Source organism: Rhopalosiphum padi, chromosome 3, assembly GCF_020882245.1.
Source record: "Rhopalosiphum padi isolate XX-2018 chromosome 3, ASM2088224v1, whole genome shotgun sequence".
NCBI classification, from domain to species: Eukaryota; Metazoa; Arthropoda; class Insecta; order Hemiptera; family Aphididae; genus Rhopalosiphum; species Rhopalosiphum padi.
The window spans coordinates 47,700,843-47,720,676 of NC_083599.1; the positions used below are offsets into that span (position 1 = coordinate 47,700,843).

A 19,834-nucleotide genomic window follows, 5' to 3' on the forward strand; every position below is an offset into this window, starting at 1 on the left:
AATATTAGGTTCAACAAAAAAAAAATCAGGTGATATTTTAACTGTTATATTTGTTTATTAATTTGCGTGTCATATTAAATAATTATTTTATTTAAAAATAAATTTGTTATAAATCATTATTGACTATCTTTAGAAGTGCCGAATAAAAAGAAATTGTGAAAATTGTATAATGTCAATTATAATATATATATAATATAATATATCAGTTTATTTTTTCAATATAATATATATAGGCACAAAGCAAAATTTATACTTATTACTTAATCGATAGGCATTACATTTTACAAGCTATAAGAGTGAACTGTGCAAGTACCAATGTATATTATTCGTGACTTCGTGAGCCATAGTTGTATTACTTGTATAATTGTATTACATAATTATGTTTTGACTTGTTGACTTATGGTGAATAGGGAAAACATGACGGCTAGCTCTGTATTTATAATTTAAAACGTGAGTCTTATTACATTTACAGTGACTAAAAACACCTTAATATCATTGTAAAATTTTATTAATTTAAATAATTATTATACAGCATCTACCTATACAATATTTAACAGTTAACACGGGAAATGCGAATCATATTGCCTATAATCTATAGACTACCGTATTAATCGTATTATAGTATTAGTATAACATTATATAGGTACATAATGTGATAGTTATTATAATCAGTATAATGATGTGTATAGGTATAGGTTAGGTATAGGCGTTTTGCTATGATTGTATTATTTGTATTTGGCGCGTTTTAAAAGAGCTGTAAAAATTTAGTCAGCACTCGACAGCAGCGACACTTACAAACAAACTTTTTTGTTCGGCGATCGAATCGTTCACCGTCAGGAGTGCTAGCGACGCACGGAAACCACTGTTCCGGTGATTCGATATTTCGATCTGATTTTTCAGTTTTTACCCGGTTTACCGAATACCGACGAGGCATTGGATCAATCGGAAATTCGGGACTACTTGGAGCAAAACAATATTATATTAGTACGTGCATTTCAGTCTACGGGACGCCTTGATCGAGAAAAATTCGACCGTCATTGCAGCGCTCGTTGTGAACTTGCTAGGACTAAAACGATCAAGAGATTTCGGATCTATGCTTACAAATTGTTATTACGACACATTACTTGGACGACCTAATTTCAATTACAACGAGAACAACTTTACATATACTCTGATACTCTGTTAACAGCAGTCTGCGATCCTCTTCGTAATCGTGGAACGTAGAGCGTAGCGACTCAAAGTGACTAGACCACAACTGACTGGATGGCCAATTAGTAATCGGAGAGAGGTCGTTGACGGTCGTGGGCCGTGGCGACTGTGGTGGTGCCGCCGCAACTGTATTATCATTTATCATGATAATTATTAATAATATTATGATGATTAAAACATTCAAAAATCTTAAAACAGAATGGATTTTATAAATTATAAAATAAAATGCTCAATAACTATGTGATCAAAACTTCAAAACGCGTTAAGTATACAATGTAAACACAAGACTAAAGGATCACAGTACCAGAATCCAAACAGCAATAATAATTATCATTTTCTCGTCGATCGCTATCGATATTTTGTGTCGTACGATGCGCTGACCGCCGACTATTCTATTCGATCACGAATTATAGAATACGAGCAATGGGATATACGGCTCGAGTGCTTATCATCAATAGGAGATAAAACATAACACATTACAGAACCTTATCGATCACAAACACGATTTAAATATTAAAGGCACGGACGTATATATAAATATAATATATACGTCCGTGATTCAAGTTTATATGAAGTAGACCGTGGTGTGGTGTCGAATGTCAACGCGTTTAGGACCAAAGACCAAACGGCTAAATCACTCGGAAGTTATCTGATTACAGCGGTGAGGTAAGTGCATCGGTAACGATTTGATTATTTTTTTCAAACGCTGTGCATCTTGCATGCCTTATTCTAATGATTTTTCCCGATTGCCTAATTAAGATCCCGATGTTTAATACTGCCCAATGAAATGTCAATTGAGTAATAAAACTGATTTTTAAATCTAACATCAATAAATATTTGTCTGTTTACTATTTTATAATTTTTATATTTTATAATATTGTATATGATGGATACTTATGAGTTATGATTATTTTATTTCATACTGCCCAATTAAATTACCACTAGTCACTACCCATTTAGTTAGAATAAGACTACAAATGTTGCATAACGGTTTGATATCTGACATAGTCAATTTTGATCTTATGTTGAAATTATATATTGTAGATAGGTACTGCAATTTTTTGGAATCATTCAATTTTTGTTCAATTCTTTTGTACATTCCGCCCAAATTATTGAGGTGTCTTTTTTGTGTCTTGGCCAGTGGATAAAAAAAATCATCATGTCGACTGACGAAGTGGAATCCGAAATCCATTTCATGAAAACTTACAGCATAATGAAATGGGACGAATTAATGTAAGCATACTTTTTTTAAACCTAGTTGTATTTTATTAATTACCTAAAATATAGACTTAGATAATTTTCTTTACTTTATTCTTACATATAAGAAAGCTTAATGATGATCGTAAATCACTTAACCAGAAAATCGCACTTGGGTTGGCCACCAGAGAAGAATTGTCAAAACAAATAAAAGTTGAATTAAATATGCTGGATACGTGTCAACTTAAAATTGACGTAAGATTATAAAAAATGATTTTATTACAATTATTATTATTATTTTTATCTTATAGCAAGAAATGAAAGAAAATGACACAGAGTATATTAACACTGAAATACTTACAATTTTATCAAATCGTATAAATGAATTATACAACAATATGTTTCTACTGTTTCCCGTTGAAAGAACTTCATTAACAGAATATATTGAATTTTGCTCAAATAATGTAAGTGAACAAATTACAATATTTATGGTTTTAAATTTTCATAAACAAGATGGAATATGTTTTTGGTTGCCCATAAAGACTAGGTATTGAAAAGTCTTTAAAGTCTACTTTATATAATAATTTTAGTTTAAATTTATGATGAATGATGACTATTAAAATTAAATCTTCCCCTGATTATCAACAATATATTTTAGAATGTTGGACTGTATATAAAGATAAATATGATGACAATTCAATAACTTATATTTTGATTAATGTCTTGCGTATATGCAATACAAGATAATACTATTATTTACAATAGCTTAAGGATTTTAGTTCTTCATTCCTCGCATTCCTGTAAAAATAATTAATTATTAAAATATAAGATATGATAAGGTAACAATATTATCATACATATTGCATACAGTACTTAAAGTCATGTGAATATTAATTATTAGTTATCTAAATAATTGGTACTCATTTAATATGATAAAAAATAATAGTCTAATATGATACCTATCTTGGAATATGTACTTACACTAATATGCAACCTGTATAATATTATGCCCACTATTCTACCTAAATATTATACTATATTACAAATAATAATACTCATAATTTTTTTGTAGAAAAATATATATCCAGTCAGTTTGAAACAACTTTTATATCGTTTAATAACAAATCAGATATATTAGTAAGATTGTACATCAACACCATACTTCTTTTAAGTGTATTTCTAAAATGTTAGTAGCATCTCTTATTTATTCTGTATTTAACCTTTACATGACACCTTAACATTTCAATGGGTTTTATTTAGGCCTTAGTGTTGAAATGTACAAAACTTTCTGATTGGTTTACAGTATGATTCTCAAAATTGTTGTTGTCCAGTGTATTATAATATGCTCTCAATTAGTCAGTATAAAATGTACCCTTTACACCTACTGAATTTTCACTTTTCATCTATATTTTTATTCCACAGTAAAAATTTACCACTTTTCATTTTAAAGTCCATGTTCTATTCCACAAAACAAATTTTATTAATATTTTCAAATATGTCCATAAGAATTTTGTAATACATATAAGAATAAATTGACTGTGCTATTTATTTGTGACGATCAACTACTTTCTTATTAGTAGAGACTGGATTTTTATGTACTTACATATTTTAACTAAGAGTATGCAGTTTCAATAGGATTAGCTTTCTCAAAAATTGATTTTCCTATGAATTTATGTGCAAAATTTGTTAGTGCATAAAAAGTATAATTATTTGCATGAGCTCTAATTTCATGTGTTTTAGATTATCAAAAATGTAAGAATTTAATTTTAAAAAAAATTGGTATTTATTTGATTCGAACCACTAATAAGAATAAAGCAATATCCGCGAATCATCAACTCCTAACTACTTTAAATTAGTTTAATAATGGTGCTCAGCAATACATGATAGATGCTATCATAGCATATCTACATCTTCTGTCAATAGATGCATTTAAAGAGTAGTTAATAACTTAATGTTGTAACGCATGTGTTTAGTGTAACTATAAAATGTTCAGTCAATACTACATCATTGTAAAATATATTTTTTTAGTAAAATGAGGGGGGGTTACCTTCGGTGGCTGGATGTATCAATGGGACTCTAATAATAACACATTTAATGAGCACGAAGAAACAAAAATTATTTAATAAATTTAACAATAATGTGTGGGCAAAACCATATATAGTGCACCAAGTTAAGACGATTACCAGTTTGGGGTGATTAATCAGTTTTATTGTATTTTAACTGATCTATATAATTATGCAGTTAATTCAAACTAGTCAGAAAGTATCCATGATTCAAAAGTTTTAAGAAATACAGATAATATATTTTATAGATTTGAGAGAGGTAACAGCGCATTTAATAATTCTTTCACTACATTAAAAATCTGGTATGACAATAATTACATATACAGTATTCCACAATATAGCATAAACTATAGACAGAAATCAAGAAGTGTATGAAAATTCAAAGGAGATTAAAGAAGTTATTGATTAGTCCAGGGCTCTGAAGTTATAGAACTAAAAGTGTATGTTTTATCACTTTAATATACACCTAAAAACACCAAAATAAGTGAGAAAAATTGGTAAATATACCAAATAAAATTGTCAACAAAATTATTTTTAATTTTAATTTTTTGTTAAAGAATTTTTAGATCTTATTAATTAATGATACAAATTTTATATTTTTTTTTATAGAATATGGTAGTAGGTATTTAGGATCTATTGGTCAGCTCTGGAACGTAAATATGATGCATCCGATCAGCGGCAGATTGACTAAACAATTCGGGCCGGGAAATTTCTGTGTAACAAGCTCACCCAATATATTATAATAATCATATTTTTCTTATTTATTATTTAATATATTACACGTATAACATACAAGTGCATAACTTTTTTATTTTTAACATTTACAGACATTTCTCATAGTTAATAACCATATTTGTTAAGCATCTAAAAAAAATCAATTTAAAATCATAATGAAAAAAATATCAGCTTTTTTACTAAGTGCAACTAAAATGTCATGCATGTACAGTACACATATAATAATATTTATCATTAAATAAAAACAAATGTTAAAACAAATTGTATAAAAATTTTGACTGTTTAAAATAAAATATGAAGCTAAAACGATTAGCTTGCAAATTAATTATGAATGCTTTACTAGACATTATTTTAATTAATTAAATAATTGAATTAGTATATACTATATTTCCTCTGTTAATTAATTACTATTTTTATCTATATCATCAATTATCTCACCTATATCTAAGCTACTAAGGAAATTTTTCTTTACTACCATAAGCATAAATGTGTCAAGCTTTAATTCACTTGTAGTACTTTTAAGTTGTATTTTAATATTTTTAAGAACTGAAAAAGACTGCATGAAACCTAAAATAAAATCTCTATAATCTTTTTAATCTTAGTATTTTTTAACTCCTGTATAAATTAAAAGCTGATACTTGCGTTAATGGAAAGGTAAGAAGATACTAGTAAGCCAAAGTTAATTTGCTATATGCATCATAGTAGTATATACTTTTTAAATCCATTAAAGCAACAAACAGCATACGTTGTGCATGATTATAATTAGGGCTCGGATTTTAAAGCAAATGCTTCTTTTTATATATTTAAGATAAAAATCTAATTTTTATACATAATTCGTTTCACGTTAATCTGATTTGAAATAAACAAATTTATTTTTGCTTTTTTTAATATAAATGCTTTTTTATTGCTTTCTTCAGTTATTCTAGCTGTGTAATTTTTATTTGTTTGTTACGCTATAGTAATTAAAAAAATGTTCATATAATTTATAAGAAATGTCAAAACCCGTAATAAATTATTATATAAAAGTGTTTATTTACTTAATAAGAAATGTGAAAACCCGCAATAATGACCGTGACCGTACCATTAGTGCGAAACGTCATTAAATGTAATGATTGAAATGTATAGATTATCGATCTACAGATAGCTTATGGGTCGATAGCTTATCGACTATTGCATATAGTTTGTAGATTTTAGTTTTTATTCAGTTTTATAAAATTATAACCTAATTCGTGTTAATTTTTAGTCGTGTTTTTTTTTTGCTTTATTTAAAAATAAATATGCTTCATTTTTGCTTTTTTTAAAAAATGTTATGCTTTTTTTGTTATTTATTATGCTTTAAAATCCGAGCCCTAATTATAATGAAGTACAAACTCTGGCTTTGATTTAATTGTCATTATTGTCTTCATTTTCATCATTATCAAGCTGTGTTGTTGTTGTTTGGTATGACTCAGATACTGATTGTTTAAATACTTTCTCAATTAATGGAAAAACTTAATGGTTTTGACTTTAGATTTTCAGGTGTAATACTTTGGTCAAACTTTTGAGTTTTAAAGCAAGATTGACAAAAACTTAATTTTAAAGTTTAGAACTAATGTGCTAAAAGATTTAAAGTAAAAGTAAAAATAAATTAAACCTTTTGTTTACACTTATAACTACTGTTTATTACAACATTATATACTTCTACTTTGGATGTTAAATAGGTATGAATCACTAATAGATCTCAACATATATATTTTTTTTAATTCTTAATTTTGGTAAATTAGTTTTTATTAATAAATCATAATTTTTGTTTTCAATATCCTCCTGAGACTCTAGTATTGTATTAACATTATTAATAAATTGTCTAACAATTGTATTTAATTACTGACCATCTCTTTAATTTATTTTAACAACTTTAAAGTTCCATTCACCAAATTTTGCTGAGATTTGTGAATATTCATACCAATGGTTTGCTAATATCTTAACATAGTAAATATTTAATTTGCTTTACCATGGATCACAGAAGAAGCAGAATCGTTGTTTTAAATTGTTCCTGTATTTAATATTTATACTAAAATGATAATTGAATCGTCTACATTATGCTTAACATTGGTTTTTTTTTTTAATTTTACTATAAAATACATTATTTTTATAACTAGATACTGTGAAAAAAATTGTGATACGATACCAGATAACATCTAATTCACTAATAAGAGGATGTTATACTCCTGTGTATTGACTCTGTCTTACTAATGTAGATCATAACAAATTTGTGTTCAGCATAACATATTTTGTGATGTTAGCTTTAATAGTAGAGTAAACTTACCTATTATCAAATTTAAAGGCAAGAATATTATCTAGCAAATTTCATATGATTTTATTGATATTAATGATATTATTATTTTAAAGTGCGTTATAGCTATATAAAATATTACAACTTTAAAATGATAATATTAATAAAAGCATACGACATTTCCTATACAGACAGTATTCTTACCTTTAAATTTAAACGCAAATTTGCTATGATGTATCATGTATGTTAGTAAGGCGGAGACAACACATGAAAAATATAGCAAAAACTGTGTTTAGCGCGGAATAGAACAACTCAGACTGTAGTGATAATTAAAACTCCAAATTTTTATGCAATATAGTTACGAACATTTTCTGTGAAATATCGTTTTTAATTTTTTTTTTTTTTTATCAAATTTATTATAGAATAAATTGTCTCATGACTAAATACTTAAGTATGACAGCAACCTTGTGACACGTTTGTCTTGAGTCTTGACGTTAACTGTTATCGCTACTCATTGTACTTATTATTAGTACCTTAATGCCATGGCTAAATAGTAAATACTAATTACTAAATACTAAAAAATTAAAAATGTTATTCTGTGTAAACTGTAAATACTTTTAGATTTAGCCGATAAAAATTCTAGCCTGCTACGTCTTATTATCATGGAATAAATTAAGATTTGTTAATTACTCCATGAATACGTTCAGAACGGATAGTATTATTATTATTATTTAGTATTATTGCAGTCATATTTATTATAAGTATTTCGACATGCCGAATTGCCCGATGTCATAGCCACAGATATAGATAATAAAATAATATGTGGACTCCTAGGTGATAATATAATATTACCGACCATCTATATGAAGCCAAACCATTTTTTCGTCAATACAAATAATTTTTAATATATTTTTGGTCGGTATATGTGTATACACTCGTAAAAAACATGTTTTTAATAGTTAACGCTTTAAGAAAAAAAAAGTACAAATACACAAAAAAATCAATTTTTTCTACCCATATATTTCTTATGGAATGAACCGTGATCAGTTTATTTCACGATTATAAAAAACTATTTTTTTTATTATTTTTAAGAAATATTTCTTTATAATCGTGGTTTATTTTGAAGTTTGAACCGTCGGTCTTATCAATAGACAATGTGAAGTAGTACTATTTGTACTCATTTGAAAATCAAAATACAAGTTTTCATGTATTCGTGTTTTCAAATTTTATTTAACAGTTTTAATAAACTGAATCTTTTATCCTAATTTTCTTAGAATATCCTTTTAATATACTACCACATTTGACAACATTTTTTTATTTAAGTACAATAATGTTGTTGGATTACAGTTATTCAATTTAAAAAATGTAAACAAGTATTTTCGTCTGGGATTATATGCTTGTAATAATATCGCTTCACTCTTGTTAATATTGTCCATTAAAATTAGAATAAACTCTTAGAAAAACACGGCTACACATATTTTTTTTATCACAGATATGTGTTAATAATATTTCATAGTTGGTTTTTCTGTAAGTAATAAATTAAATAAGGTAATTAAAGTTAGTGTAGATACATCTTTCTGTATATGTATCATGTTTAACTATTTCCAAATATAACAATAGATAATAAATAATATAAAATTATTTTAGAATAATCTTGGATTAAATAATTTTTTTCTTTAATAATAATAACTAATATTTTAATGTTGATGATAAATTAATAATCATTTTATACATTATAGCTAATTACTGTTTTAAGGTTTTAAATATTTTAATTTTTAAATAATTATTGAAATACACATAGTTAGCATTCCATAGTTTTTTTCCATTTCATTACTGAATTCAAATTAATTTGTTTAACTATGAAATATTAATTTAACTATTATTAAATCTTGATTTCAGACATTATTTATCACTAAATGTAGCAACATGTTAGATACCCTTATGTCAAGATATCATAGTGATCCTGAAGTTTATATAACTGCAGCAACATATGAATTTGATGATAGAAATGATGTTGAATCAGCTAGAAAATATTTTGCAGAAGGATTAAAATATCACAGTAATTGTAAAAATCTATATGTAGAAGAGTTCTGGGTAGAAGTACAGCATTTAGAAAAGACTGCAGGTGCTTCACTTCCAATTGCCATTGAAAAATATAGAAATCTCATAAAACGTTTTGAAGGTGATATTGAATTTCATTTTATATTATTGGACAGAGCAATACAATTAAGTGCAGTTAGAGAATTGCAATGCAATGTTGTCAGGTATTGATTAGTTTTAAATAAAATATATTGTAAATTTCAATAAATATATTTTTTTATATATATTTATATATATATATATATGTAGAGATATGGTTAAAAAGTATAGGCATAGTGAACTAATGTGGCAAAAATTAGCAAAAATTCATATTGATGGTTTTATCTATCATCAGGAGACTGAGCAATTACACTATGACAAAAATTATATTAGTGGTATTAGGTCAGTATACAAACATTTTAATACATACATTTTTTCATAATACTAACATCTTTTTTTACAGAAACTGTATTAAAACCTATGAAGACGGATTGAAAGAAAATTTACCACTAAAAAATAAACATAAGCTATGGAACTTTTATATTGATCATGTTATAGAAATTAGGAGATCTTATCGCATGAAAAAAGAAACAATAAGAAATTTTATGAATGAAACAATGGAACGAGCCTTTCAAGAAGCTCATGATAATAAAGCATTACTCAAAGCTGAATATTATACATATTGGGTACGATTTCATAAATTAAAAATTTTTATTTATAAATAATGCGTTTATTTATTTTTATTTAGGCTAAAAATACGAATAAAGACTGCCATATGATTCTGAGAAAAGCAGTTGAAGTGATTCAAGATAGTGTAGAACTTTGGATAAATTTAATATCATATTATTTAAACTATGACAGTCTCGAAATGGGCATTGAAGCCTTTCAAGCTGGTGTTCGGGCTTTGACAAACAAATCGATGCCTTTATGGGAAATCCTAATTTTATATATGGGGAATACTCATCCAAAATTGGTAAAATAACTAATAAGTATTAGTATATCTTTACAAAAACAATTAATTGAAACTCTAGTATTTAAAGTTAGCCTTTCGATACTTGATGTACCTAAATAATGTTTTAAGACTTTGTTGACCAACATAATTATGTATAAAAAAATTAAAACATTTAACATGTTACCTAGCCGCATTCTAACCCTAAATTAAACTTTGTCCACATCATATGTCTGTATTTTATTCTTACATTTATTCTGTATTCTTATTTGATACTACATTGAATTATTGTTATTATGATCACATGCATTTGAATTATAATATTTTATTAATGTCCTAGACAATTAACCTAAACTTAACAATATTTAACTTTTCTTTTAAAATTTCTTAGACTGACAATTAACTTTTTTATTTTCCTATAATAGTTGCAGTCATTTTCTTTTGATATTTTGTTCAAAATGAAATGATTAAATATTATAAAATTAAATCTTAACTAATAAATACATTTCAATAAGTAACAGTGAACTCAATATTTTTTATTTCTTAGGTATTCTTTGCAGTGTATATATATTTTTGATTCAAATAGCATATATCTTCTCATAGTAGACAATATTTAATACTTGCCCATGAGTCTTCTATAATTATACTATAAACCAGAGGTTCCTAAAGTGGTCTATATTGATCCCTTGGTATCTACTATCTATTGTTGTTTGCAAGGAGTCCATGTTACCAAATAAAAAAATTGGAGGTGCATGAGGTATAAATAGTGGAGATCCACGACTTATTAAATAAAAAACGCGTTCATTGTAATTTTTACGAAAAAAATATATGCTACAATTTAAACGTAACAACATTTAATATCAAAGCATCAGATTAAACACCCATTAAAATTATAAAAAAATTTTATGTTATTACATTTAAGTTGCATTTCCTATCATTTAAATAATTAAATATTGTCATTATTATAAAATGTTTACTATATAGTAAACCTTATTCAAGTAAGTAACTTCATATAAGCTATAAAAAATACCGTTACATTAATTTGTAAAAATTGAATGTAGAGTTCTACAAAAATTGAAAAAATTGGTACGTGGTCTAAAGGGAAAAAAAGTTTGGGAACCTCTGCAATAAACATTATTTTCTCTCTATCAATATTTTATTGTTTCTTTATAACAATATTTATTCATTTTTTAGCTCCAACAATTATATCACGAAGGCTCACATTTTCCATACCCAGAAGTAAATTTTGTAATCAGGCCTGAATATTTGGAATGGAGTGTAGTTCATAATGGTATACTTTCAACTCGTGAATTGTTCATTGAACTTAGAGACATAAAACCAGAGTGCAAACAGTTGTATACAACCATGATTTCATTTGAACTCACTCAAAACTCTGGAATTACCAAATTAAAAACTATCAGAAAATTGTATAATGATGTATGCAATGTTTTTGGTCATAAAGACATTGGTGAGATAGCTTTAATTTTCAAATGGTATTTTTTAAATTGATTTTAAAATGGTTTTACAGGAGTATGGTCTGACTGCATTCGATTTGAATACATATACGGATCTCGTAAATTAGTGAAAGAAATTTATAAGGCATCATTACTGTGTTTGGAACCAAATTTAAGGAGTGGTATGGCAGAAGAATTTGAAAAACTTAAAGAAGAATTCATGTATGTTTAATTGCTGTTAAACATAAATTATATACTTACATTTTGTTTTATTTTTTAGGGAAGAAGATCCTAAAGATGAAGGAGTTATTGTTATTGATGATGACGAATAATTTTATAGTTACAAAAATATTATGTTTTTAATAGTAATTTGTGTACTTCCTTTTTATGTCTGTGATATGTAGTGTTAAGTTAAAGTCTGTTTATTATTAATGATTATTTTTATTTATTTTTTAAGTAATTATATACACAATATATTTATTTCTTTTTTAATATTATACCTATCATTAAGTATAATGTAATTTGAGTGTATAGCATTTATGATTAAGACATACATCATAATTATTTTATTTACAAAATATAAAGAAAAAAATGTAAATGTATGATTATAGTTTATGTGGTTAACGTAACACAACGGTGCTATTATATTATACATGTATAACATACATATCTGTGGTTACTATTGATCATAATAACAGTGTTTTATGTAATCAAAACTAATTTCCCATTATTTACATGAAAAAACTTAGATTTTTCATCCAACTGTGAAATCTTATCTGACTATTAGGATTATGTTTTAAGCACAACTAGTTTCGGAAAAATTAAAATAATTGATTAATATTTTATGTTTATTATTTTAATTATTATAATTAATTGACCAATAAAATTATCATCACAGGCAATGGCACTTAATAAAAAGAACATTTAAATAAATGCGTTAAGTTTGACTATTATTAATTTAAATTACTTTATTAGAATTTTAAATATGCCTTGAGTAATATTACTTTTTAAGGAATTATATTTAAAAATTATTTACCTGGTTTTTGAGAAAATTTGTGCAATTTAAAAAACAAAAATCAAAATTTAAATTTAACAGATTTTGTTTATATATATATATATATATATATATATATGTATATATAATATATAAGTATATAAATATAATATAAATCTTACTCGGGAAATTTTGGATTTAGAATACAAGTTGATAGAATAAAAATGACCTGAAAAATATCAATCGATTTAAAAATGGTATTCAAAATAGGTGTTAATATTTAAAAAGTCAGAGAAATTTATACAGCCAAGCCGGTTTAAGGTCCCGCAAACAAAATTGAAAAATATGTACTGAATACTGAGTTATATATTGTATACCTTGTTATCATTGACCACGGTATTTGTTATATGTATAAATATTATGAAAAATATTAAATTAATTATACATAATAATCGAATTAAATTATAGTATTATTGAAAAACTTGAGTGATACTGGTATAGTATTTGATTAACTTATAATTTATACGTTTAATAACTTATTTATCTAGGTCATGTTAACAACTAATAAATTATAGGTGTTATGTAACTCGACCCCACCTCAAAAGCAGAACGGGAAACAACTTAACTCTCGTCTACACCTGATTCGTCCTCTCCTTAAATCCAACATGAGCATGTCCAACCATTTACTTCTTTACAAAAGTCTCCTTCAACCGATCTGGTCCTACGGCATCGCCCTCTGGGGCACCGCTAAACCCTCAAATCTCAGAATAATTCAAGCGTTCCAATCCATCATCCTCCGTATGGTCACCAAAGCCACGTGGTTCGTCACAAACGTTGTCCTACATGAAGACCTATAAGTTCCACCCATTAACAAGACTGCAGCCACCTACTACCAAAGACTCCACTCCAAAATGCAAGGCCACCCAAACCAACTTATATTCAAACTGCACATTAAAACACTTCCAGGCAACAACCAGACACCTAAACCGGAAATGGTCCAGAGACCTACTAAATAATTTATAATTATTAAACTCACATTCATGTAAAGAATAGGCTAGCACTACTGTAAGTTACGCTTTTCCCCGCCTAATCACCATCATCCCCCCTCACATTTAGTTATTGTACATATTATAGTATAGATTGTAAATATTTAAATAAACGTTATTTAAAAAGGTGTTATATTTGTATTCAATGATTTATCATTGAAAAACAATTCTTAAGAATTATTAACCTCTGTATTGGTAAATAGACTTTAAGATAATCTAAAATCATATTGTTTTATTTATATCATTTTTCAATCTGGTAGATTAAACATTTTTAACAATGTATTTTCAATATTTTTAAATTACTGTAAAAACATCATAGGTACCTGTAATTGGAAAATTTATTATTAGCTTCAAACTTTACTGAGAAAACTATTTTCAACATAAATTGAAGTAAAATTTCATAAATATTATCTTAAAAAAAGCTAGAGTATTTTTTTAAATTGTATCCATAAAAATTACTATTATATTATATTATGTATTTAATGAAAGTTTTTAGTTCAACTAGTAATAAATAAATTCTTATCAGCTATAAAACTTAATACTTAAGTCTTGATTTTAAAACCTATTTGTTTACAATTTAACATTAGTTTATATTCCTTATAGCCAAAGTTAAGGGGCCCGCTACATCAGCATTTGTTTTCTCAGTCTATATCTCCCACCATAGGCGGAGATCCTGTGAAATATTGAGGGGGGCTCAAATATTTGATGCCAAACAGACCCACACCCCCAACAAACTAGTTTTTACATTAAATCACTCATAAAAATTGTTCTCGTTATCATAATAACTTAAATAATTACAAACATAAAAAAAAAATAATTAATAATACCATTTTTAACTTAATTTATTATTATTTTATGACATTTTTTGTTAAAAGTATTTAAAATAGCTTCATTACGTAAAGCTTTAGTCTTATCTTTTTCAATATATTATATTGAAAATTCATTACATTTTTTTTTATGTATAGATGTTCTTAGCCATGTTTTTATTTTCCTCATAGCAGAAAAACTTCTTTCACACGTAGCAGAACAAGCAAGTTGTATCATTTTATAAAGATTAGAAAATACTTGAGGTGAAATATTCTTTTTAATATCTTCAACATCACCAATAATAATGTCTTAATTATTCGGTATGTTACCGTAAATAATAAATTGGTAAATAGTATGTATGTAATGTACTAGGTCAGCCGGACACTAGGTACATTTATATAATTGTGGATATAAGAATATAAAATAATGATAAAAATTCTACAAACTGTACAAAATTACGGTATTGTTTGTTTAATATTTTTAAGGGGGCTTTAATTTAAAATTATTTATTTTGAGTGGGCTAAGCCCCCGTAAGCCCTCCACCCACCGATCTCCGCCTATGTCTCCCACATAATATAGAAACAAAGATACCACGATTTCCACGATTACGATTTACGACTTTCTGCCCAGTCTCTGGTTCAGTTTAAGGCAAACAGGCAAAAATACCCATTATATAGGTATTATATAAAGAAGATTATTTCTTGTGCATAGACCGGATAGATTTTTAATATTTACATTTACATTTTTTATAAATATAAGCATGTTTTAATTTAAAATAATTTCGATTATTTTTAACCATTAATAATTTATTCAAAATTGTAAAAATTTATAATCTATCCGGTAAATTCACAGGAAATACCTACTCTTCTTTATAAAAAAAATTATAGGTGCTTTTGCCCTAAACTGAACAAAAAAGAGTCGTAATCCGGTAATCGTTGAAATACGGAATTTTTGTTCCTATATTATGTGATGGCCGATGGGAAATAGACAGAGAAAACAAATGCTGGTGTAGCGACTAGCGGTCCCTTATTACTTAAATAGTTATCTATTAAAAACTTATTTAACTGTTTATTTAAGATTATTATATATACCACCTGGCATCTACTTCTACATATTATTAATATGATAAACTTAAAATAATTAAATTTAATAAAAAAAAAAATGGATACCATGGATACCTAGCAGGTAATAACCGCTCTGCTGACTGCTATAGTGCAGTTGTAGGTGTCCCGCAGTGTATCTACCTATTTCGTCATTGAGTAGGTGCTTATAATGACAGATTATTAACAATCAAAGCGAGCGATTTTGTAAAGTGAGAGTAAGTTTGTTACCGATAAAAGTACGAGACCTCTCTTATGGATTTTCCGACTTTATTTGAACCCTTAAATCCGCCACTGCCTAATGGATGTCTGAATTATTGTTGATTGACCTTACTGGAAATACCTACCGTAAAACAATGTTCATATTATAATTACATAATACATTAAAATGAATTAACATATTCTGAAAATATTATTTATTATTAAAAATAAACAAAAACAATATAAAAAAATATAATATAAAATATGTCAAAATTATAAAAATATACAAATTATTACACATTTACACCATTATAATAATAAATGTATTCATTTAAATAATACTTTTCTTTACACCATTATCACCTAATGGATAACCTCTGGCGGTCGTGGGATTCTCTCAAGTTTCCTTCGGCTCAGCCAGCGGTTTTTTGCTACGCAAATGGAAGGGTGACCAATTTAATTTTTTGTTTATAAATTTTTTTCTATTTTTTTTATACAACTATTGTTTGTGTTAAAAATGTAATACAAAGTGGATGATACGTTTTCTATGAATTAAGCGATTTTATAAACGATAAAATTCATCATTAAAATTTGATTTCAATATGATATAATATCATTACGTATTTGTAGGTATATGAAAAAAAAATTATTCATGGTAACTTAAAATGGTGTGTATTATATTATAACGAATTTTACTAAATATACGCAATGACATTTTCGATTCATTTTAAAATATTATCTATTTTATACTATGAACCTATTTTTACTGTTTTACGGTATTTACTAAAAGATGATATTAAATTTTAAGTTATAAAAATTGATATAATATGGCATGAATACAGAATATTATAATAACTATAAATACTAAAAATATTATACATTAAATTATATGTTCTGAAAAAATTATATCAACTTACCGTAGGTAGGTTATACTGAAGTTAAAGAATTCGCAAGCAGATTGGATAGTTGGCTTATATACGCAAAATAGCCAAACAAAACTTCAAGTACTTTTAAGAACGATAATTGTAAGTGGTTCTTAATTATTACTAAATGGAATTTTATACTTTTTCATATTATATTATTACGTATTTTAAAGATTTAATCATTACCTAGTACCTATACTAAGTGTAAGTCACTACAGGATTTTTTTTTAAGTTAGCTTTTTTATTTTATTATTATTTTATTACGAGTAGGTTGATATAATTTTTCCCAAAACATTGATTTTGTTATATCTATTATTAGTATTTAGTTATTATAATAATGCATATTAATATTTATATCATAATATATTATTTATTTATTTATTTCATTAGATTAAGCACCAAATGGCTTTTAGAATGATATAAACAAAGTAATGAAAATGAACTATTATTGTTTTTAACTTCTGGATTAATACACAAATACACATTACTGTAAGTACCTACCGTGAAACAATTTTCATATTATAATTACATAATATCTTAAAATAAATCAACATGACAACATACCTATATTTTGAAAATGTTATTATTTATCGTAAAAATAAACAAAAACAGTATAAAAAAATATAATATAAAATATGTCAAAATTATAAAAATATTTAAATCATTTTTTATAATTTTTTTATACAATTATTGTTTGTGTTAAAAAAAAAGTTTAATAATGTAATACAAAGTGCCACGTATTCTATAAATTAAGCGATTTTAATATTTAATAAATTATAAACGATAAAATTTATCATTGAAATTTAATTTTAATATAATATATCATTGTGTATTCAGTATTTGTTTATGAAAAAAAAATATTCACTTGACTTAAAATTGTGTGTATTATATTATTTAATTATTACCAATTGTACCTTACGAAATGACATTTTTGATTTATTTTAAACTATTATCTATTTTATATTATGAACTAATTTTTATTGTTTTACGATATTTACAGAAACATGTTATTAAAGTTTAATTTATACAAGTAGATATAATATGGTATATGAATACATATTATTGTAATAATTATAAATATTAATAATATCATAAATGCAAGATTATAAAAAATTATATCAACTTACCATAGGTAGGTAATACTGAAGTAGTGAAGTCTGAAAGTAAAATAAATTACTAACTTATAAATGCTATTATTAATATTTATTAAATTACTATGTTTTCATAAATATGTTAAAAATTAAGATAAAGTTTTATTTTTATAATTGTATACGATATTTTTTTGACATTTATGTGTCAAAATATAATAAAATAATTTGTAATAAAATATTTTAACATATTAGCGCAGTCAAATTAGAACTAGTTTTTGTTTGACAAATTTTAGTATTTTTATAGTCTTCAGTAGTTCAGTGTAGGTATGTTTTATTAGCAATTATAGTTTATTACAATCGTCTTTAGTTGGTTGTTTTTTTGGAAGTAAAGATAAACCAGAGTTGTTACTCGATCGTTTGATAAAATAATATAGAGTTCTTATAGTTGTAAATTTTAAATAAAACTGTACCGATCGAAAAGATGACCACCCAAAGCACTAATAATTGAATCCGATCCAATTTGCTTCTAGAAGCCGCCGATAGATTTAATTTTATGTAGGTACTTACCTATATTGGGTTTTCCAATTGACAATTATTTTGTTAAAATGGAAGTCTCATGCACGTAATGCGTACGTCAAGGCGTACATAAGGTAGGTATATTTATATTCATGTTATTGACTATATTATTATTAATTTATTTTATAATCATTAATCACTGATTCGTGTTTATTTTTTTGTCGATCATAATATTATATAATTAATTAATAACTAATATATAAATTATAATTATATAATATTATGGTCGCATCACAGACTGAAGTGCAGAACTGAAACGTCAAAAACTAGTTAATAATTATTAGTATATACTAATAGTAGGTAATAGTTGAAGACTGTACTAGTAGTACCTTATACTAATAAAATAATAACACCATAGTGTATATAAATACTAAATAAATACTATGTAAAACTATAAAATAATTGATGACACAATATTATGTATCGTTAACAACGCAAAAACTGATATGAAGCAGTGCACAATTGACAATTGTAACAAAAAATTTTTTCACAGAAATTTTTTTCTTTTAACAAATATCAATCGTACATGTATGTAATAGTAAGTAAGTAATAAAATTATTTATTCTATAATAAAATATTTTATATACTGATGTTTAATTTTAGGGATAGTTTGTTCAAAATTGGGAAGTTCTGAATGTTCTGAAGCTTTATAGCAAACGATAAGATGTGCCCAGCATAAATATGTTCCTGACAAGCCCAAAAACCCTTTTTTTTTTTATTACCAGAAGGCAGAAAATGGAAAACTACAATGGGCGGTGGCCGGTGAGTCAAAGTAGAATAGTAGTCGAGTTGTAATTTATGACAACAGAAATGAACATTGAATTTTCACTATAAATGGAGGTCTTTCTTTTTTATCTTTATAAAATATATGGTTTATTGATGCACATTTAAATGTTCCAGTATATTTGCTCAATTATACATTATACGAGTAGAATTAGAAGGAAATGTTAAGACGTGTGTTTATGCTTTTCTTCCAGATAAATTGGATAATGCAATATATCATATTATCATGAAATGTTATTAATCTTTTTTTAGCATTTGTTTGAAATATATGAAACTCCCCTTAAACCTAAGGGAATCGTTATAGATTTTGAGTTGGGTGTAATAAATGTAATAAATTGAGTTTTTAATGGAGTTC

The 19,834-nt window shown here is 25.8% G+C and overlaps 1 protein-coding gene and 1 long non-coding RNA gene across 3 annotated transcripts; both read left to right on the top strand.

The window, feature by feature from the left end:
* The first annotated feature begins 1,189 nt into the window (after positions 1–1,189).
* LOC132926387 (U3 small nucleolar RNA-associated protein 6 homolog) lies at positions 1,190–12,803 on the top strand. 2 transcript variants are annotated; one of them, XM_060990738.1, is made up of 11 exons: positions 1,190–1,875; positions 2,254–2,442; positions 2,535–2,661; positions 2,718–2,870; positions 9,376–9,740; positions 9,826–9,957; positions 10,019–10,241; positions 10,304–10,528; positions 11,699–11,972; positions 12,033–12,180; positions 12,239–12,803. In XM_060990738.1, the coding sequence occupies exons 2-11, from the start codon at positions 2,369–2,371 to the stop codon at positions 12,288–12,290; spliced, it is 1,773 nt and encodes a 590-aa protein (XP_060846721.1). In that variant the 5' UTR covers positions 1,190–1,875; positions 2,254–2,368; the 3' UTR covers positions 12,291–12,803. The 2 variants fall into 2 exon arrangements, with proteins under 2 accessions (XP_060846721.1, XP_060846722.1); XM_060990739.1 differs by lacking the exon at positions 1,190–1,875 and having other exon boundaries at positions 2,291–2,442; positions 2,569–2,661.
* LOC132926388 (uncharacterized) lies at positions 2,879–6,460 on the top strand. Its single transcript, XR_009661428.1, has 3 exons — positions 2,879–4,728; positions 4,811–4,966; positions 5,079–6,460. It is a non-coding gene; the product is annotated as an uncharacterized LOC132926388 (long non-coding RNA).
* Positions 12,804–19,834: the final 7,031 nt, after the last annotated feature.

Excerpts from the sequence above, each read along its gene's own strand:
- LOC132926387 (XM_060990738.1), top strand. The coding sequence starts at position 2,369 with ATGTCGACTGACGAAGTGGAATCCGAAATCCATTTCATGAAAACTTAC. Across the intron at positions 10,529-11,698 it reads GGAATACTCATCCAAAATTG|CTCCAACAATTATATCACGA; the intron begins GTAAAATAACTA and ends TTCATTTTTTAG. Across the intron at positions 11,973-12,032 it reads TTTTGGTCATAAAGACATTG|GAGTATGGTCTGACTGCATT; the intron begins GTGAGATAGCTT and ends ATGGTTTTACAG.